Source organism: Brassica oleracea, chromosome C2, assembly GCF_000695525.1.
Source record: "Brassica oleracea var. oleracea cultivar TO1000 chromosome C2, BOL, whole genome shotgun sequence".
Lineage (NCBI taxonomy): Eukaryota > Viridiplantae > Streptophyta > Magnoliopsida > Brassicales > Brassicaceae > Brassica > Brassica oleracea.
Window position 1 is genome coordinate 31,819,988 of NC_027749.1, and position 18,694 is coordinate 31,838,681.

At 35.2% G+C, this 18,694-nt stretch overlaps 1 protein-coding gene across 2 annotated transcripts; it reads right to left on the bottom strand.

Annotated features, from left to right (window-relative positions):
- Positions 1-16,704: 16,704 nt before the first annotated feature.
- Positions 16,705-18,276, bottom strand: LOC106325928 (protein STAY-GREEN 1, chloroplastic-like). Of its 2 annotated transcripts, XM_013763980.1 has the most exons (5): positions 17,963-18,276; positions 17,587-17,760; positions 17,422-17,478; positions 17,311-17,348; positions 17,174-17,225 (listed from the first exon to the last, which is right to left on the bottom strand). In XM_013763980.1, the coding sequence occupies exons 1-5, from the start codon at positions 18,251-18,253 to the stop codon at positions 17,219-17,221; spliced, it is 567 nt and encodes a 188-aa protein (XP_013619434.1). In that variant the 5' UTR covers positions 18,254-18,276; the 3' UTR covers positions 17,174-17,218. The 2 variants fall into 2 exon arrangements, with proteins under 2 accessions (XP_013619433.1, XP_013619434.1); XM_013763979.1 differs by having other exon boundaries at positions 16,705-17,225; positions 17,311-17,478.
- Positions 18,277-18,694: the final 418 nt, after the last annotated feature.

An 18,694-nucleotide genomic window follows, 5' to 3' on the forward strand; every position in this document is an offset into this window, starting at 1 on the left:
GTGAGTTTCGTCAAGCTTTGAAACTCAAAAGGAAATAGTGGAACTGTGCAAAGACGAGGAAGATTACTGGCAACAGAAGAGTCTGAATATTGGCACACATCAAGGTATTTTAACACCAAATTTTATCATGCTTTAACGAAACGACGCCATGCTCGAAATAGGGTTGTGGGTTTACACGTTGAAGGTGGACATTGGATAAAAGAGGACAAAGGAGTATAAAAAGTAGCAGTGAATTATTTTGATGACTTATTTCGTATTACTTCTCCCTTATAGTTCTTCGAAGATAATCTGGACAAGATCACACTAAGCATCACTCATCATATGAATCAGAGGTTGATCATGATTGTGACAGAGGATGGAGTAAGACAAGCGTTGTTTATGATGCACTCAGAAAAAGTTCATGGTCCGGGTGGAATGACAACATTTTTTTCCAGCACTATTGGCCTATTATTAAGAGGACCTACCTGATCTGGTAAATAGAGAGCTTTTATCAATAATTCTTTGTAATGTAGGATACAAGATCATTTCTAAGGTTTTATGCCAAAGGTTAGAATGGTTGCCTCCCAAGATTTATCTCGGAAAGACAATCAGCCTTTGTATCAGAAAAATTGATCTCAGACAACATCCTTATAGCTCAGGAAATGTTTCATGGGTTAAAGACCAATAAGTCATGCCAAAACAAGTTCACGGCAATAAAACGGATATGAGTAAAGCGTATGATATGGTGGAGAGGTTTTTATCCAGGTTTTTCTCCACAAAATTGATTTTGATCCTCAATAGATCCAACTTATGATGAAATGTATATCTTAGGTACAATATCAAGTACTATTGAATGGACATCCAAGAGGGCTCATAATCCCACATAGAGGTTTCCGACAGGGCGATCCACTTTCTCTTTACTTATTCATTATGAGAACAGAGGCCCTAATCGCGAATATTAAAAAGGCTGAAAGAGAAAAACAACTGACAGGAAAGAAGGTTGCAAGAACCTACCAGTTGATATCTAAACTACTCTTTGCAGATGATAAAATCTCTTTTTTTTGAAATGTACAAAAAGAAGAATGCCAAATCATTTTGAAGATTTTGAAAGTATATGAGGCACTGTCTAGTTAGATGATAAATTTTCAGATATTTTCTACTCAATTTGGAAGTAAAATTGAGAAACCTATACGGCATGAGCTACGGGATATATTAGGGATTCAAAATATAGATGGGATAGGATCATACTTGGGAATGCTAGAGAGCTTGGGTGGATCAAAGACTCAAATTTTTGGTTTTCTTCTGGACCAGTTAAACAATAGAGTTAATAGATGGACTTTCAAAATTTTCACAAACGGGGGGAGAGGAGGTGGTTATAAAGTTAGTGGTTACTGCTTTACCAAATCATGTAATGTCTTACTAAGTGTTTTCCTGCACCATGTGCAGTAAGGAATTTTTTAAATCTAACTTATATTTAAAAATAAATTTTATTTAATATTATAGATTTTACTTTTTTTACTAATATTTAATATAGATTTGATATATATTAAATCAATTTGTATAAAACTAATAAAAATAATATAACATCGTATAATTATCAAACATTTAGCCTAAACAATATTTATAAAATTTGTAGGTATATAAAAAACTAAAGACCTTAGATTAGATATTTAAATTTTTTTAAAATTGTAGAAACTTTTGAAAGCTTTAGTAATACAAATTGTATACTTATACAAAAATAACAATATTTTGAAATTTGAAATGTTATATATGAATATATTTATTTTATAGATAATGTATGAGCTATTACCATATTTAAAAAAAGTTTACCAAAAAGAAATATCAATATTAAATGTAATATATGAATTATTACCATATTCTAATAAGTATGCCAAAATTATAAATCAACATTAAATGAAATTATCCATGTCATATTTTTTCGGAAGCCATCTCATCAATTTTAGTAGTCATGTCATATTTGTTTTGTGAAATTAATTGTAGATAGGACATGTTGCAAAATCACTTCGCAAATATAGTCTAGGGGATTTTCGACTACCAAAGGCCGTAACGAAGAAATAGACGAGTGTGATGGCACAATTTTAGTGGAGTTCAGGACGAAATACAAAAGGTATGCATTAAAAATCATGGGACAAGTATGTCACCATAAGGGTGAAGGAGGGCTAGCGTTTAAAGACCTCATGGATTCCAATACAGCTATGCTGGGAAAACAGTTTTGGCGTTTGATCGAGAAGCCTAAAACTTTATTATCTCGAGTTTTCAAATGGCAGTATTCCAATTTTGTATCACCCCAGAAACCGATTAGATCATACTCACTGTCATATGGAACAATATTGTATCTGCTAGATATCTTTAATAAAAACCTCTATGCATAAAGATACTTTATAGTATTAGTTTTAATATTTATATGTTTCTATTTTCTCTATTTCATTACTATTACAATTTGGATTTTATATAAATTAAAACTATGAATTTATACTTTTTGTTGATTTATGACATAGTGTTCTTAGAAAAACGGAAGCGTGATTCCAAAACGGAATCGTAAGATTCCAACTTGTTTTTAAGGAGAATATTTTAGAAACGTTTTGGAAGCGAAATTCCGTAAGCTTCCACAAGGTTCCGATTCCAGTTCCGATTCCGGTTCCGAAGCGGGAAGCGGACGTCCGATGAAACTTTTGGGCAACCTAGATCATTAGAAAGACCATAGTGATATAGAGCTGGGTAGGTTCATGACATGATCGCAAATGCATTTTTAAACAATAGGAAATTTGCCAAAGTAGAATGAAAAGACAGTTTTTTGTCCCTTTTGTATAAAATCTTTTTTGTCTTTGTTTTGTCTTTTTTATCCTTTTTCTTTTTCAAACTTAATGAAATAGATAGTTTTATAAATCAAAAAATTTAAAAATAGAAATAATTTATTAAATACCCATATACACAAACTGATATATTTTTGGGTTGAAAATTTTGTTAAACTAAAATTTTAAATTGGGTTGAAAATTTTGTTAAATTAAAATTTTAAATTATCTTCTACAGAAAGTAGATTTTATTTTCTACGAAAAATAGCTTGGGAGAAATTGAATTTCAGATTAAATAAGTTAATCTACTTTCTCTAGAACCAATGTTCTACTTTTAAATAAAATTATAAATATAAAGAATGCGAACTCTACGCATTATAAAGGTAGCTACATTTTTTCTGAATGCAACTTCACTTTTATGAGAAATTCTAAAGTTTTAAGTATACGAAATCTAGGCATAACTCAAAACGCTACATATGATAGAATTTGATTACATGTTAGTTGTCTGTTCTCTACACAAGATACATTCTATGGATAAGAATAACAATATTTCTGAAAATATGGCAAGTTCAGTTGTAAAATATTCTAAAAATATTTGAAAATCATTTTACTTCCCTAAAACGTGTTTCAGTAATTTTTCTTGTCCAAAAAATAAAAATAAAAATCGATTTTCATATATTTGTTTTGATTTATTTTCTAAAAATTGATTTTCAAAAAAATAAAATAATAATAAGCAGTTTGATTTATTTTAAATAATATTTAAGAATATATATGTAGATATTTAAAATGATAATATTAGATATATTTTCATTTGTTTCTTTAGATTCAGATATATTAAATAAAATTGTATAATTTTTTTTATAATTATCAAAAAATAAAACTAAACATAATTCATATATAAAATTGAATTGGGGACTTTTTTTCCTTTTTCTGGGTTTTTTAAATTAGATTTTGATTTTTTTTTTTTTGGGGTCAAAATTCGTTTTTGTTTTTAAATTATATTTAAAAGTGAGTTTTAAAATTGTTAATTGATAAAGTAAAGGTTAGATCGGGGATTTTAGAAAATATTATACTAAAGGCACTATTTTAGGTTGGTTTTATATTTAGGGGACAAAGAGATTATTTTTTGTTGTATTATGACATTTTTTAAACAACTTCAGCAAGAGACAAAATCATTCAAGAGCCGCTAGGGCTTCCATGGCGACTCTAATGGCGATTCTACAGATCACAAGCTTTCATTGAAGGTTTGATCTTCATCTGATCGACATGTTCATTGGTGTGTGGATCACCTGGCTATACGACGTCCTCATCACACGTTCATCTCGTTCGCTCTTCTCAGGCGTATTTCTCACGGCATCAAAGCCGATCTGCAATATTGAGATTCTCATTGAAGTCTCAACCTTCCCCAATCAAGCCGATCTGTTCATTGTCGACCATTGTTGATACGATCTCTCCTCTTGGTCTGCTCACCGTGCTAACGTCGATCCAGATATCAGATCTCCACGTTCATTGACGTGTGGATTACCGAACGCTCGACTACATATCTGCTCCTCTCCGCTCGATCCTTTTGATTCCGGTCGTCTCCGCTTTGCTCCGCTCTCTGCTCCGCTACTCCGCTTGGCTCTGGTTAACGAACGGTACTTTGACGGGTTGATGCGTCAGTTGGAGGCTACTACTTGTTTGGTCCGATCTTACGTCGTGAACCGATTCTCTCTGTGTTCTAGCGATCGTTTTGAAGCAGGAATATTACAGCTCGAGCCCTCATATGGGGTCCTCGTACCGTTCAAAATCAACCCATATGGCTGATATTAAGGGCAAGGGAATCCTCTATGAGGACAATGACGACCCGATCAAGCTAACTGATCATGATATCTCTCAAAACATCAACGAATTCAAGCTCTATCAGATCGGCAAGATCCTAAACCCGAAAAAACAAACTGTAGAGAAACTTCTTCAGAAAATGCCAGTTCAATGGGGCATGGAGGAGCGCATCACTGCCAATGATTTGGGAAATGGGAAGTTTCTACTCAACTTTACTATGGAAGATGACCTAAACTCTGTTCTTTGACATGGTCCTTTTCACTTCAACTTTTGTATGTTTGTGCTGGTTCGATGGGATTCTATTGTCCATGATGACTATCCTTAGCTAATTCCGTTCTGGACTCATTTGATTGGTGTTCCATCGCATCTATGGACAGAGAACAATCTGAAAGAAATAGGTTCTCGGCTGGGGCATGTTCATCTGGACACAATAGAGCTGATCGAAGGCAGAATGCTCCTGGATATAGATTCTCGATGTCCACTAAAGTTTGCAAGAAAGGCTGAATCTCCAGAAGGAGATGAGGTTATGATCAAAATCAAGTATGAGATGTTTTTCAAACATTGTTCTACTTGTAGCATGCTCACCCATGAAAAGGAATATTGTCCTTCCCTTCATCGCCAAGGCGTCTTTGCGCGGGTACAGATACAAGAGCACCGGCCACAACAGCAGATTGTAAAGAAGGAGCTCAGGACTACTGCTACGCTTTCGCAAGCGATGGTTGCTGCCCAGGACCACAAGGCTTCTCGTTTTACCAGCTCGAGGTACGATAATGGTAGAAGAAACTATGACTTGGAGGAATCTCGTGAGGCTTACAAGGGCCATGCCGATAGGATCATACGTCGTCGGGATGAACCATCTAGGAGGAGGCATTATGGAGGTTCGCGAGTGGGTGCAGGTCCTTATGATCGACACAGCGGAGTAACGTGGCGTGAGAAGAAACACCAGCCTCGCCATGATAAGGAGGTTGCACGTCACCGAGAGGAGAGAGCATCGGCTGATCTACTTGATGGTTCTTATGGCCATCAAGCGCACATGGTCTCTTCATCGCCGGGGGTAAACGGCAAAGTCTCTCCATCTTCGTCTCATGTGCGCATGAGTCTTGAGCAGAAGAGCTTGGGTGCGACTGTTGTTACGAGGAGAATAACTAGTGATATTGTTACGCCATCTCGGAGTGTGCTCAGCCTTGACGGGAATGTAACTAAACGTTTAAAAGGGACTCCTAGGTCTCTAGCGTTCGATACTTTGACGAAGCAGGATCCTAAAGCGGCTAGGGAGGATGACCAGGTGATTGAAGCGCTCCATGATATGGACATTAAGGATCAGATAGATGGTGGGTTAATGGATTGTGAAATGCAAAATGATGACTTGATGGGTTTGGAACTTGCGGAGATGGAGGATAAGACAGGGCATGATAGGGCCGATAATGGTGCTGGTCAAAAGTCACAGAAGTTGGCTGCTAAATCGTTGAGGCATAGTAAGCATGGTTCCAAATCGAGTGCTTCCTTGGGCATTCAGACAAAGAAGTTTGAGATCCTTCTTCGAGGATCTCCACAGAAGAGATCATCTTCGTCTCTTGTAATTCGTGCGCCTGGTAGAGCTGGAGGCTTAAGACGCCACCACCATAGTTTGAAGAAACAGAAAACTGGCTCATCTAAGAGTGATGTTTCGATGGGGTCCAAAAACCCATCCCACCATGATCAATGAGGACACTCAGTTGGAACTGTCGATTGGAAACGACCTCACAGTTCGACGCCTTACGGAGATGTCTCAGAAACATCGCTCATGACGTGTTTCTTTCTGAGATGAAGAATAGGAGGCTGCTGTTTCAAAACATTCAGGCCGACTTAGGATTTGATCACTTGTTTACCGTTGAGCCACTTGGTCTCAGCGGAGGTTTAGCTCTTTTATTTATGGATGATTTTCAAGTTAATGTTTTATTTTCGAATAACAGAATGATTGACATTGAGGCAGTCATTGATGGAATAAAAGTATTTATGACGTTTGTTTATGGAGACCCTGTCTTAGAACGTAGAGAACAGGTTTGGGAACGTCTTACGCATTTCTCAACAACACGAAATGGACCTTGGTTCATGATAGGTGATTTTAATGAGATTACTGATCATAGCGAAAAAGAGGGAGGCAGAAAGCGCTCTGATAGCTCTTTCTTGCCTTTCAAGCAGATGCTAAGTGATTGTAGAATGCTGAAATTTCAATTTACTGGGAATAAGCTTTCCTGGGTTGGAAAAAGATCGGGAGGGACAACTGTTAGATGCAGATTAGATAGAGCTGTGGGTAATGAGGATTGGCATGAAAAGTTCCCTCATTCAGCGGTCAAATATCTCAGGCTCTGGGGGTCGGATCATTGTCCGGTCCTAGCAGATATTCTCACAAAATCAATAAGGAGAAAAAAGAAGTTTAAATTTGATAAACGTTGGTTGGACAATGAGGAGTTAAGGCAAGTAATTCTGGAAGGATGGAAGTCTGAGGACCTCCCTCCTGAAGCGAATATAATGGAACATATTGCTAGCTGTCGGAAAGCTTTGAGCCAATGGAGGAGGCAAAATAATGTGAATTCAGAAAAGCTAGTGGAGGAGCGTAAGGAGAAAGTTGAGGGTCTTTATGCGAATGATGATGCTACTTGTGAGGAGATATCAGAAGCTCTAAAGGAACTATCTACTGCTCTTAAGGCAGATGAGTTGTTTTTGAGACAGAAAAGTAGGGTCCTATGGTTAAGGGAGGGCGACAAGAACTCAAAATATTTCCATGCGCTAGTAAAGCAAAGCAGAGCACGTAATAGGATAACTCAGCTCCTCGATGAAAATGGAAATTGGGTGGAGGATGAGGAGGGACTAGTAGCCATTGCTACTAGCTATTTTTGGCAAATATTTGAGTCTTCTAACCCAGAGGATATAGCTGATGCGCTTGCAGAGGCATCGACGACGATTACTGGGGATGTAAACGAAAATCTTACAGCTCCAGTAACTGAATGGGAGGTCAAATTATCTTTGTTCGCTATGCACCCAGAGAAAGCCCCAGGACCAGATGGAATGACAGCCATTTTCTACCAGTAGTTTTGGGATATTGATAAAGATGATTTAACTCGTATGGTTAATCAGTTTCTCTTTGAAGGGACAATGGCGCAGAGGCTGAATGATATGAATATCTGTTTGATCCCTAAGACAACAAAGCCGAACGAAATGTAAAAGTTTAGACCTGTTAGTCTGTGTAATGTCAGCTATAAGATTATATCTAAGGTCTTATGCCAAAGATTGAAGAAGGTTTTGCCACAGAGGATATCTGTGACCCAGACAGCCTTTGTTGCTGGAAGACAGATCACGGACAATATCATGATAGCACAAGAGATTTTCCACGCTTAGCGAACAAAACCGGGGGGAGAGTTAAGAGAATGGCCATAAAAACTTATATGAGCAAAGCATACGATAGGATAGAATGGTCATTCATTGAGGCAGTCATGAGAAATATGGGATTCTCGGAGATATGGATTGACTGGATTATGAGATGTATCACTTTGGTCAAGTATAAAGTACTCATGAATTGTGAGCCGAGGGGAAATATTGTTCCTGGGAGAGGTTTACGTCAAGGAGATCCTTTGTCTCCTTTCATAGTTATTCTATACACGGAAGCGCTCATTAGCCTTCTTAATCACGCAGAGAATCAAGGGAAGATAACGGGGATGCGTGTCGCACGCGCTAGCCTCTCGGTATCTCACCTTCTCTTTGCTGATGATAACTTTTTCTTCTGTAAGGCGGAGCCCCGTGAATGTGAAGAAGTTATGAAAGTAGTCAGGACATATGGGAAAGCATCAGGTCAATGTATCAATTTTGATAAATCCTCTTTACTCTTTGGTAAAAGGATTCCAGCGAATGATCGACAACAGATCAAAGATACACTTGGTATCCAAAACGAAGGCGGAATGGGTTCCTACTTAGGAATCCTAGAGGATATTAGCGGATCAAAGTGTAAGCTATTTGCTTTCTTAAAAGAAAAGCTACTACACAGAGTGAATGGTTGGACTGGTAGATGGCTGTCAAAGGACTGGTAGAAAGCATCAGGTCAATGTATAACTTTGATAAATCCTCTTTACTCTTTGGTAAAAAGATTCCAGCGAATGATCGACAGCAGATCAAAGATACACTTGGCATCCAAAACGAAGGCGGAATGGGTTCCTACTTAGGAATCCAAGAGGATATTAGCGGATGAAAGTGTAAGCTATTTGCTTTCTTAAAAGAAAAGCTACTACACAGAGTGAATGGTTGGACTGGTAGATGGCTGTCAAAGGGAGGTAAAGAAGTCATAATTAAATCTATCTTGCTAGCACTTTCGACTTACGTCATGTCCAGCTTCCTGCTCCCCTTGGAGATATATGAAAACCTAGCGAGTACCATTGCACAGTTCTGGTGGAGTTCGAATCCGCCAAAAAGAGGAATCCACTGGGCAAAATGGGAGAAAATGTGTGCGTCTAGAGAGGATGGAGGAATTGGTTTCCGTATGATCCATGAATTCAATCTATCTCTTCTTGCTAAACAGCTCTGGCGACTTGTTCAATTTCCAGATTCATTAAGTGGCAAGAGTTCTTAGGGGGAAATATTATCGCCTAAGTTCGCCTTTGCGAACTGGAGCAGTGGATACCCCATCGCATGTATGGACGAGTATTATAGCGGCGAGGAAGCTACTACTTTTCGGTATTAGGAGTAAGGTGCATTCAGGATACGAAATTAATGTATGGGAGGACCCTTGGATTCCTTCGACGCCAGCTAGGCCAGCTCGATCGAGAGTCCCAGTTGTACACCCCAAGATGACTGTTAGCAGTCTTATAGATTTCGAGTCAAAGGAGTGGGATGCACGATTACTGGAACAAGATATGGATCAAGAAGATATTCCGATGATTCAGAGTTTGGCCATAAGCCCTACTCACCGACGGGATACTTTTTGTTGGAACTACACCAAAAATGGTCAATATACGGTCAAGTCTGGATATTGGGTTGCTAGGAATTTGATGAGAACAGATGAGGATGTAGAAGTTTTACAACCCAGAATAACTAAGCTTCAAGCCTTTGCTTGGACAGTGAATGCGCCACAAAAAATATGCCATCTTATATGGCAACTAATCTCTGGACAGGTAGCGGTAACAAGGAATCTGGTGCGCCGCAATATGCGATGTGATAACTACTTCCCAAGATGTGGAGAGCCAGAGGAAACTGTTACTCATGCGATCTTTGAATGCCCACCAGCCTTACAAGTGTGGGCACTATCATCTACACCATCGAGCTCTCAATCATTTCCGTTACCAAGTCTGTACGCTAACATGGATTATCTGTTCTGGAAGAAGAATAATATAATGAAGCCGGAAGATGATAGAGATCCTTATCCTTGGATAATCTGGAAAGCCAAAATGATAAGTTGTTCAGAGGCATAGAAGAGACCCATTGGAACTAGTCAGGTATGCAGAGAGTGAGTGCCAAGCCTGGCATAATGCGAAGGAAACTATATCTGCTCCTCTACAGGGACAGCCTGAAGAAGAAACACAAGCCTTAAGCTTGGGTAATTTCTGCATGGTGGATGGTTCATGGACCTCCACAGCTCAGTTTAGAGGAATGAGATGGGTCTGGAAGGATAGCATGGGGAAAATTAAACTTATGGGATCCAGGAACTTAACGCAGCACGAAACACCTTTACACTCAGAGCTAGAAGCGCTAAGATGGGCAATGGAGAGCATGATACAACACTCGACCTGTCAGAGGTTTGAGACGGATTGCAAGGACCTGATTGCAATGTTACAAGAACCACAAGCGTGGCCCAATTTCTCAATTGCGCTGGAGATCATTCAAACTCTGCGGTTGTGTTTCTCGGATTTCAAGATCAGCTATTTACCAAGGACGCAAAATGAGATTACAGACTCGCTAGCTAGGACTGCACGTTCTTTTCATAGATCCCTATGTTTTATTGGTTGTTCTATTTTGGTCTGGTTACCCAGACCACCTCAAGTTTGAGTAATAGAATAGCCGTTCGCTGCCAAAAAAAAAAAAAAAAACAACTTCAGCAATTGATTTTCAGGCTGTCACTACAAAAATTTTATCTTTCGTAGCATAAGGAAACATCTATTATATATCTTGGATAACGTTAATGAAATCGTTAGATCTGTCTCATCTATAATATGTCCCCCACTTATGATAGCAGTTTTATAAACGCTATTATATTATAGGGACATATCAGTCTATCTACGTCAGTTGTTGAGAATTTCAATCAAATTGTCATTAGCAACTATGATGATTAATAATAAAAATATCATAATTTACCTGAGGTTTGTATGTGTTATGAATATTGTTAAACATGACACATATCAGTCAATCTACGTCAGATGAATCATGAGTCCTAGATATATTTGTTCTTTCACTTCAAGTTAGTCTTTGTCTCCAATCTAATGTAATCCTATATAAAAGACTCATTGTTCATGGAATAAGATACACCAATTTCCTCTCTTCTCTTCTTTACTTTAGAATACGTTATCAGCACGAAACTCTCTCGATCTTGAGCTAAGAGATATAGAACTCTATTTTCTGTTATTTTCTTAATATTTATTAAATCCTTCTTCAATCCATGTTTATTATCAATTCATGGTTGTAGTAGTGGATCTAATATTATCGATACTTAATTGAAATATTATTTATTGATACTAAAGTCATGTTTATTATCAACTCATGATTCATCTAGCTTATTGAATTTAAAAGTTTTTAGTCGATAATATTGATTTGGCCTTGTTCCAAGGAAAGTAAAGTATTAGATCACTTTGATGGGATCGTATCGACTTTATAAGCTAAATTCAATCTCGTTAGTTTCGATATTTATGTCATATAGCTAATGAGATTTATCATTATTGTTTTACACAAGCTTAATGATTTATCGATTTTTATTTAGTTAACTCGAATCTTCGTATATATATACATATAGTATGTATTTTTGTGCTTTTATTAACGAAATAAAGACTTCGCATAAATCGATTACAAATATTGATAAACTGAATAAATCTGTTCAATGAACAATCTTTGCGTATAACTGTTAAATCTACATTATCGTTTATACTTGATGTTAGGTTTTTTCACATATACTTTTTTGTTATTAAAATATTATTGGTGATTGTGTTAATTTGAACTAACACCTACGTGTATATCTATGCAATCAGATTGCTTTGATTTTCTTTACCGTAGTCTAAACTGTTTAACACATATGATATGATATAGTAAAGAAGTTTATATTTGTATCTTGTCTTTTTTAAGACTCAGAAAAATAGAAAAATAGTGAGTTATTGATATAAGATGATAAATCACGCCTAGTTGATTATGATCATTTTCTTGAAGAGAATATGATATTTTATACTGAGAAAGAAAATCAACATGAATTAAGAAAGTGGATATAAAAGTGGTTGTAGACGTGAATGTGTATATAAATAAGGTCAAAAGCCAAAGAGTTTCTTTTTAAAACTCACACTCTTACTTGAAATTGAGAAAATAAAGATGGTAATAAAAAAAGAGATATGATTTCATTATCTAAAGATGAAAGAAAACTAGCGTGAAGACAATACAAAGTACTATAAAGTGTATTGAATGTTCAAGAAGAGGATATATATGATGCTACAGGAGAATACATTATATTACTACACATAAGAATGCAATTTAATTTTTTTATTGCATTATATTCTTATAATTAAGTCTCAGAAGTTAGAAGGATCTGAGAAATAATACATGACCGATTTAGGGTATGTCGTTGATTCAAAAGTGAGATTCACTCGAGATTGATAAATTTCTAGTATTATCATCTTGGGGGAAGATTTAAAGAATCTTACATTTTATATTAATCTAGAAGATTATGTTTACACTAAACTGAGATTGATGAATCCTTCATAAACTAAATCCATAGAAATTTGAGGCAAATTGTACTGAGACACTAAGAGAAAAGAAATTTTAAATTCATTTCAAAACAGAAATATTTCTCAAGGCAGTAAGAGTATAGTTGAGAAAGTGTCTACATCCTCTTATAGATTATACTACACAAAGATTAGTATAATGGAGATAAATATATAGTAAACCAGAAGTTTACAAAATATTTGGCATGAACCAGTTAGACCATATTGGTTCAGTAATGATGCGAAACGATACATAAAGATTTATGTGAATATTCATTGAAGAACCAGAAGATTCTTGCGAATGATTTCACATAGTTGCTTGCTCATAAGATAAAACAGTAATACGGTTCACCAGCCAAATGAAGTTATTGGCATGAATAAAAGAGATGTTGATGGGCTGATCACCCACTATGCATCTTTATAATATTGGTGAATTCACGTCTTAAAAGTCTTGGCGACTATAGCAAATTCTCTCGGATAAGTATTAAACGTTTTGAACAACACTAATTTGCATCAAGCCAACAAGTAATCACTAGTTCTCCCTGTAATTGGGATTGGGTCATAAACCAACCATTTTCCATCTGAGAATGTTGGATGTGCGGAATACATTCCAGTTGCTCTACATAGAGCTTAATTAAGATGTGTTTTCAAATGAAGTTGGAATTATACGTTGGATACAAAACACCATCGTGTTACAAAAAAAAAAAAAATACAAAACTCCATTCATACTTGAGAATTTCGAGTCATCACCGAAAGATATAAGTAAAGCTCGATTTGAATGCTAAAATTGAATTAGTACTTCCAACATAAGGGGGAGAAAATAAACAGCTGGAAAGTAAAATAAGTTGAAATTTATTATCATTGATCCTCGGACTAAAGATAATGTGAAGTCCAAAAGATAATTATGTTATAGAGCTTAGTAAAGCAGTTGCCATACATATTTATTGGCCCAAATAAATAGAGTGATCAAGTCACAATACTAGCCGTAAATGCTCCAATAAGAATTGATGTTCTAGAAGAACAATATCAAACTGCTAATAAGTCTAATTCACGCCTGAAGCATGGTAGACATGTTGGTTCCAAAGATAATAATCCTCGCAAATGAAAAGGAGCCTAAATTAATAATGGTGAAGAGGAAATAAAGTTTTCAATCATCTCCAGAAGAGACAATAAACATGACTGAAATAAATTCAGGTACTTGAGACAATGAAGAGATCTCAATAAGTTATGTCATGTATAAAATAAAATTGAGCCGATAAGAAAATCGACGTCGATGATATTTATGTATGCAAAGTAGCAGTTGATATGATAAATAAGAAAGAGGATCATGAAAGAAAGTCTATTGAAAAGTGTACACAAAGAAATGATTGGCCAAATTAGAAAGTAGCAATAGACAAAGATACAAACTCTTTGTATTTGTGAAAAAGAGATGTATTTGGACCAGTAGTCCATACACTAGAAGGTGTAAAATAAATGGGATAGAAATGAGTCATTACACCAAAGTAAGATCAATATGGAATTGATTGTGAAGAGACATAGTCTCATGTGGTAGATGCAACAAACTACTTTCAAATTCCTTATAAGTCTGGCAATGAAGGAATAACTTGAATATACAATCCACTAGAAAATGATAATCCATAAAAGATAGAATCCCTAAAGGATTGATGATATTAAAATTATATTCCCGGGAACTCTAGCTATTCGATCGAAGTAAGGAAAATTCACTTTCAAGGGGTGTATATATTAAAAGCTTGTATATTGTTGGTCCTGAAGTACAATATTTAGAATGTAATATGAGTAAGTTACTAATCTTTTTCATGAATGAAAGATGTGATTTCATATGACAAGGGATAAAGTCATAAAAGTAACTTTTATAATAAGAGCATAAATAACTCGTATGTACAAGATAAATGATTAAACGAGTGTATGTAAAGATATATGGTTTGAAGTCTAGATAGACTAAGAATTTGTTGTCTAAGTCAAAAGGAAATTATGGATCAGAAGTCTAAAGATCCTAGATATTATAGAAATCAAACGAGCTATTCTGCTAAGCTTAATTTCCTAAAAAAGAGATATATTTGACCAGAATGCATATCCTGAAGATATTGCTTTCAGGGGAAGAAATATGATGATGTTTGTAGTTGTGGTCTTTTTCTTTATCATTGTTTTTGTCCTATTGGATTTTTCCATGTCAAGGTTTTAACGAGGCAACAAAGAACACACAAAGAATAGACGCCCAAGGAGAATGTTACAATATCAGAGATGAAAGTCTATCATTGTTCTAAAGGTAATCCAAGAAAATGATCAAATCATACGAAGACTCATGCACTACAGAAAAATGGCGATGTTGGTATCTTACAAGTTCGTTCAAGTGACAATTTCGTTGACTTATTCACCAAGGCGCTAACCACTACTACTTTCAAGAAGTTAGTTCACCTTATCGGAGTGTGTTATCTCAAAGATCTTGATGTATGTACACATGAGATGAAGTCATTACACGCTGCACTCTTTTTTCCTTAACCATAACTTTTCCCATTGGATTTTCCTGATGAGGTTTTTAACGAGGAAACATCCACGGCGTTTTAAAAACACTTTGATATAATGGACATTAAGGGGAAGTGTTATGAATATTATTGTGATGTCCATATGAAAAGTCCTAGATATACTTGTTCCCCACTGCAAGTTAGACTTTGTCTCCAAGCTATTGTAATCCTATATAAAAGACTCATTGTTCATGGAATAAGACACACCAATTTCCTCTCTTCTGTTCTTTACTTTATAATAGTATGGATGCATAAACTGAGTTGTTTAAATATTTGTCGAAGACAACTTTTCTGCTAAGTTATACTATGCGATTCAAAAACTAGTTTCTTATATTGCATTCTCAAATGAAAATGTGTGCACTGAAAATGTTATGATATATCCGAAAAGGATGAGGAATTACACAAATGAGGAATCTTTCATAAGCCAAGATATAAATCGTAGGTATTTTGGTGGAATAAAGTAAGGTGAAAAAGGATGTGATATCCACAAATTATAGACATGTTAAAACATACATTAATCTGAGAGAACAACTAGAAAATGAGATGACATGGATAAATTCAGAGATTGATGGAGAGGTCAATCATCCGTTAGATGCAAATGTGTGTAAATATTTCAATATGGTACACCATGGTTTTGCGTAAAATATTTGTAATGTTTATTTTGGAATGTGAAAGAAAAGATATTTTTTTAACCAATAATGGTTATGAAATAAAACCTTCCTCAGACATATGTGCATTGAAAAGAAAGTTATATTCTTGAGTGTACTAGTAACTGAGCCTAAGCAACAAAAGTGGGTAGTTGTTCTTTTTCTCCAAGTTTTAATACATGAATAAAAATGAGTTATGGTTTATAATCTTGTTTGATTGTTTATATATGAATATATTCACTTGTATAATGATCCCTTAAACATTATTTGAGATTTTTAAAATTTTGCTTAAATATCATTATCTTATTCATTCTCACAAAAATATGACATTGCTTAGTAAATAATTTGACAAGGAATTCTCTTAATATGCCATTTATAATCTTAGCAATAAAGCTTTTGACTTTTTTTGCAAGATTATTAAAATGAGATAGAACAATTGACTACATACCATATATGTAAATCATCTACAGTATTATTATTAAATTTTTAAAATAGCATAATTACAAGAAAACTTTCACATCAACTTGGTATTAAGAATTAGTCAACTTGGTATAAATATCTATTTTCAAAATTAAATAAAAGTGTATCTTAAAAATAAAAAATTAAAATAATTTTAATTAAAATTCAAAGTTTTATGGAGATTTAAATATTCCTAAAATTCCTAAATCAATAAAGTCAGCATAATAAGGCGATTAATTATTTTTCCACTGTTAAATTTATTTGAACTTAAACATGATACCATACACTAAAATGGGTTTGTTAGGAAATATCTAAATCATAAATATAGCAAATACTTATTTATAATTTATATTTTATAAATTATAACCAGTACAAAAAAAATTAATATTAATAACTTCAAATATTCATTATATATATATATTAAATACTATTTTGCACATTGCGCAAGAAAACACTTAGTATATATACAGCTTAAAGTAATATACATAAAAATATTATAAGGATATATGATGATGTTCACATAACATAATTTAAAAAACGGAGATTTATGAGAATATCTCTACATTATTAGTATCTACAATCTTTATTGCTAATTTTTTTTATCTTTCATTATTAAGTGACTAGAGGGATGTCATACATCTTGCATGTGATAATGTGTCACCAACCCTTTGATACTATGCAAAACTTGCTTTACTTGTTTCTTTTACGATTATAAATATACTTAGTGACATCATTCCTTCCGACTAGGGCTACATTCTCGTCGGCACCACCGTGGCTGGTGCCATGATAGTGAGTCCAAGGGATCATGCTGACCGCAGGAAAACAACAGCTACACTCATTAACACAAGGCCGTTCCGGAATGCTTTCACATGTTAGAGTTCTACAACCATCCGGTGAAGTCGCCTCCCGTAGCGACCCCCAACATTCTACCTTGTTATACTCAGGGATGTTGGAATGGAAATAAATCCAAACAAGAGCATTTTGTAGCTCAGGGTAATTGTTTAACAAAGCCTCATCTCCATGTACGAATGCCTTCAACACCTATAATCAATTGGTCCGATATCATTAATACACAGCACATAATACATTAATCAAAATTTGGTTAATACTTAATAACAAGACGTACCACAGGTAATTCTTTGCAAAATATGAAGTATCGAAGCTCTGCAATGAAATCCAAAAGTAAATGTCCGCCACTTATATGGCAATGAACGTGAAGCGACATTTTACTTTTTACCTTCTTCCACTCGGCAACTACTTCGTCCCGGTACAATCTATTTGCCCATCCCTGCAACTGGTGAAACCGAAGACCAAAAGTTTACATCCTAAAGGCTTATTGACTTGTTGAACTCTTATTATAATACTTTACATATGTTAAATGGACAAGAGGTGAACGAATTACCTGAGAAATATTAATAGAGTGAGAAATTGCTAAAGTTAATTTAGCGGTGATGTCACTATGAGTGAGAGTGTAAGTTCTTGGGAGCTTTGATGGATGTTTCTTCTCATCAACTCCTAAGAACAATACATTCAATTTAGAAGCTTCGAAGATCGCCTGTCCAAATAATCTTGCAACCTTAAATCATTTGAAAAGAAAAGGAATCAGATCGAAGGAAGAAATTAACATGAATACTTGACCAAGATACTACATAGCAGTGACAAAATATTTTCATTGAGTTGGTAGTAAAGATAAAAACCACAAAAGAAGAAAAAGAAAATATCAGAAACGGTGGCTACCAAAACGTAACATTACTCAAGGATATGGTTGAGATTATTACAGGAATAAAAGATTGGTTCTTTCTCTTGGATCTTAAAGTATTGGGAAAGAGTAGGCTGCTTCCTTGTTTATCTAAAAAATACGTTTTCAGGTTTGCCGGGAACAAAAGATTCGCCATCAAACCACCTCTCTCTCTCTCTCGTTCTCTGAAATGTAGAGAGACTATCATAAAACAAAAATTATATGTTACTTGATGCCAAATCTTAGCATCTAAACTATTTCTTTGTGTGTTGCCGACCAAAAATATTATATCAATTGACATATAAAACACGTGTACAACTACTAAATTCATATTCTAAAATAATACAAAGGATAACATTTTTTCATAAGCTCTATCAGTTAATCTCTCAGAGTTGGCATATAAATTCCCAGCTCACGCCCACGATATTCTCATTCTCATCATCCACTGTGCTAGGTTGATAATGACAATGAGACCATAGGATCTTGCTAGTCGACGGAAAGAAACATTTCAGTCATAGGCACGTGGTAGCGCCGGGGTTGTCACAGTTTTTGCGGGTCCTATTTTCATCGTAGTGGTCCTGCATGGCCTCTCAAAGCGGTCCCCAACATTCGACCTTGTTGTACCAGGGGAACTTCGAACGAAAATAAACCCAAACAAGAGATTCTTGTAGCTAAGGGTGGTTATTCAACCCTATGAATCAACATCTCCTAGACATTATTTGATAATTAAGTAAATTTTGCGTATGTGTCATGATGATATAACATATATACT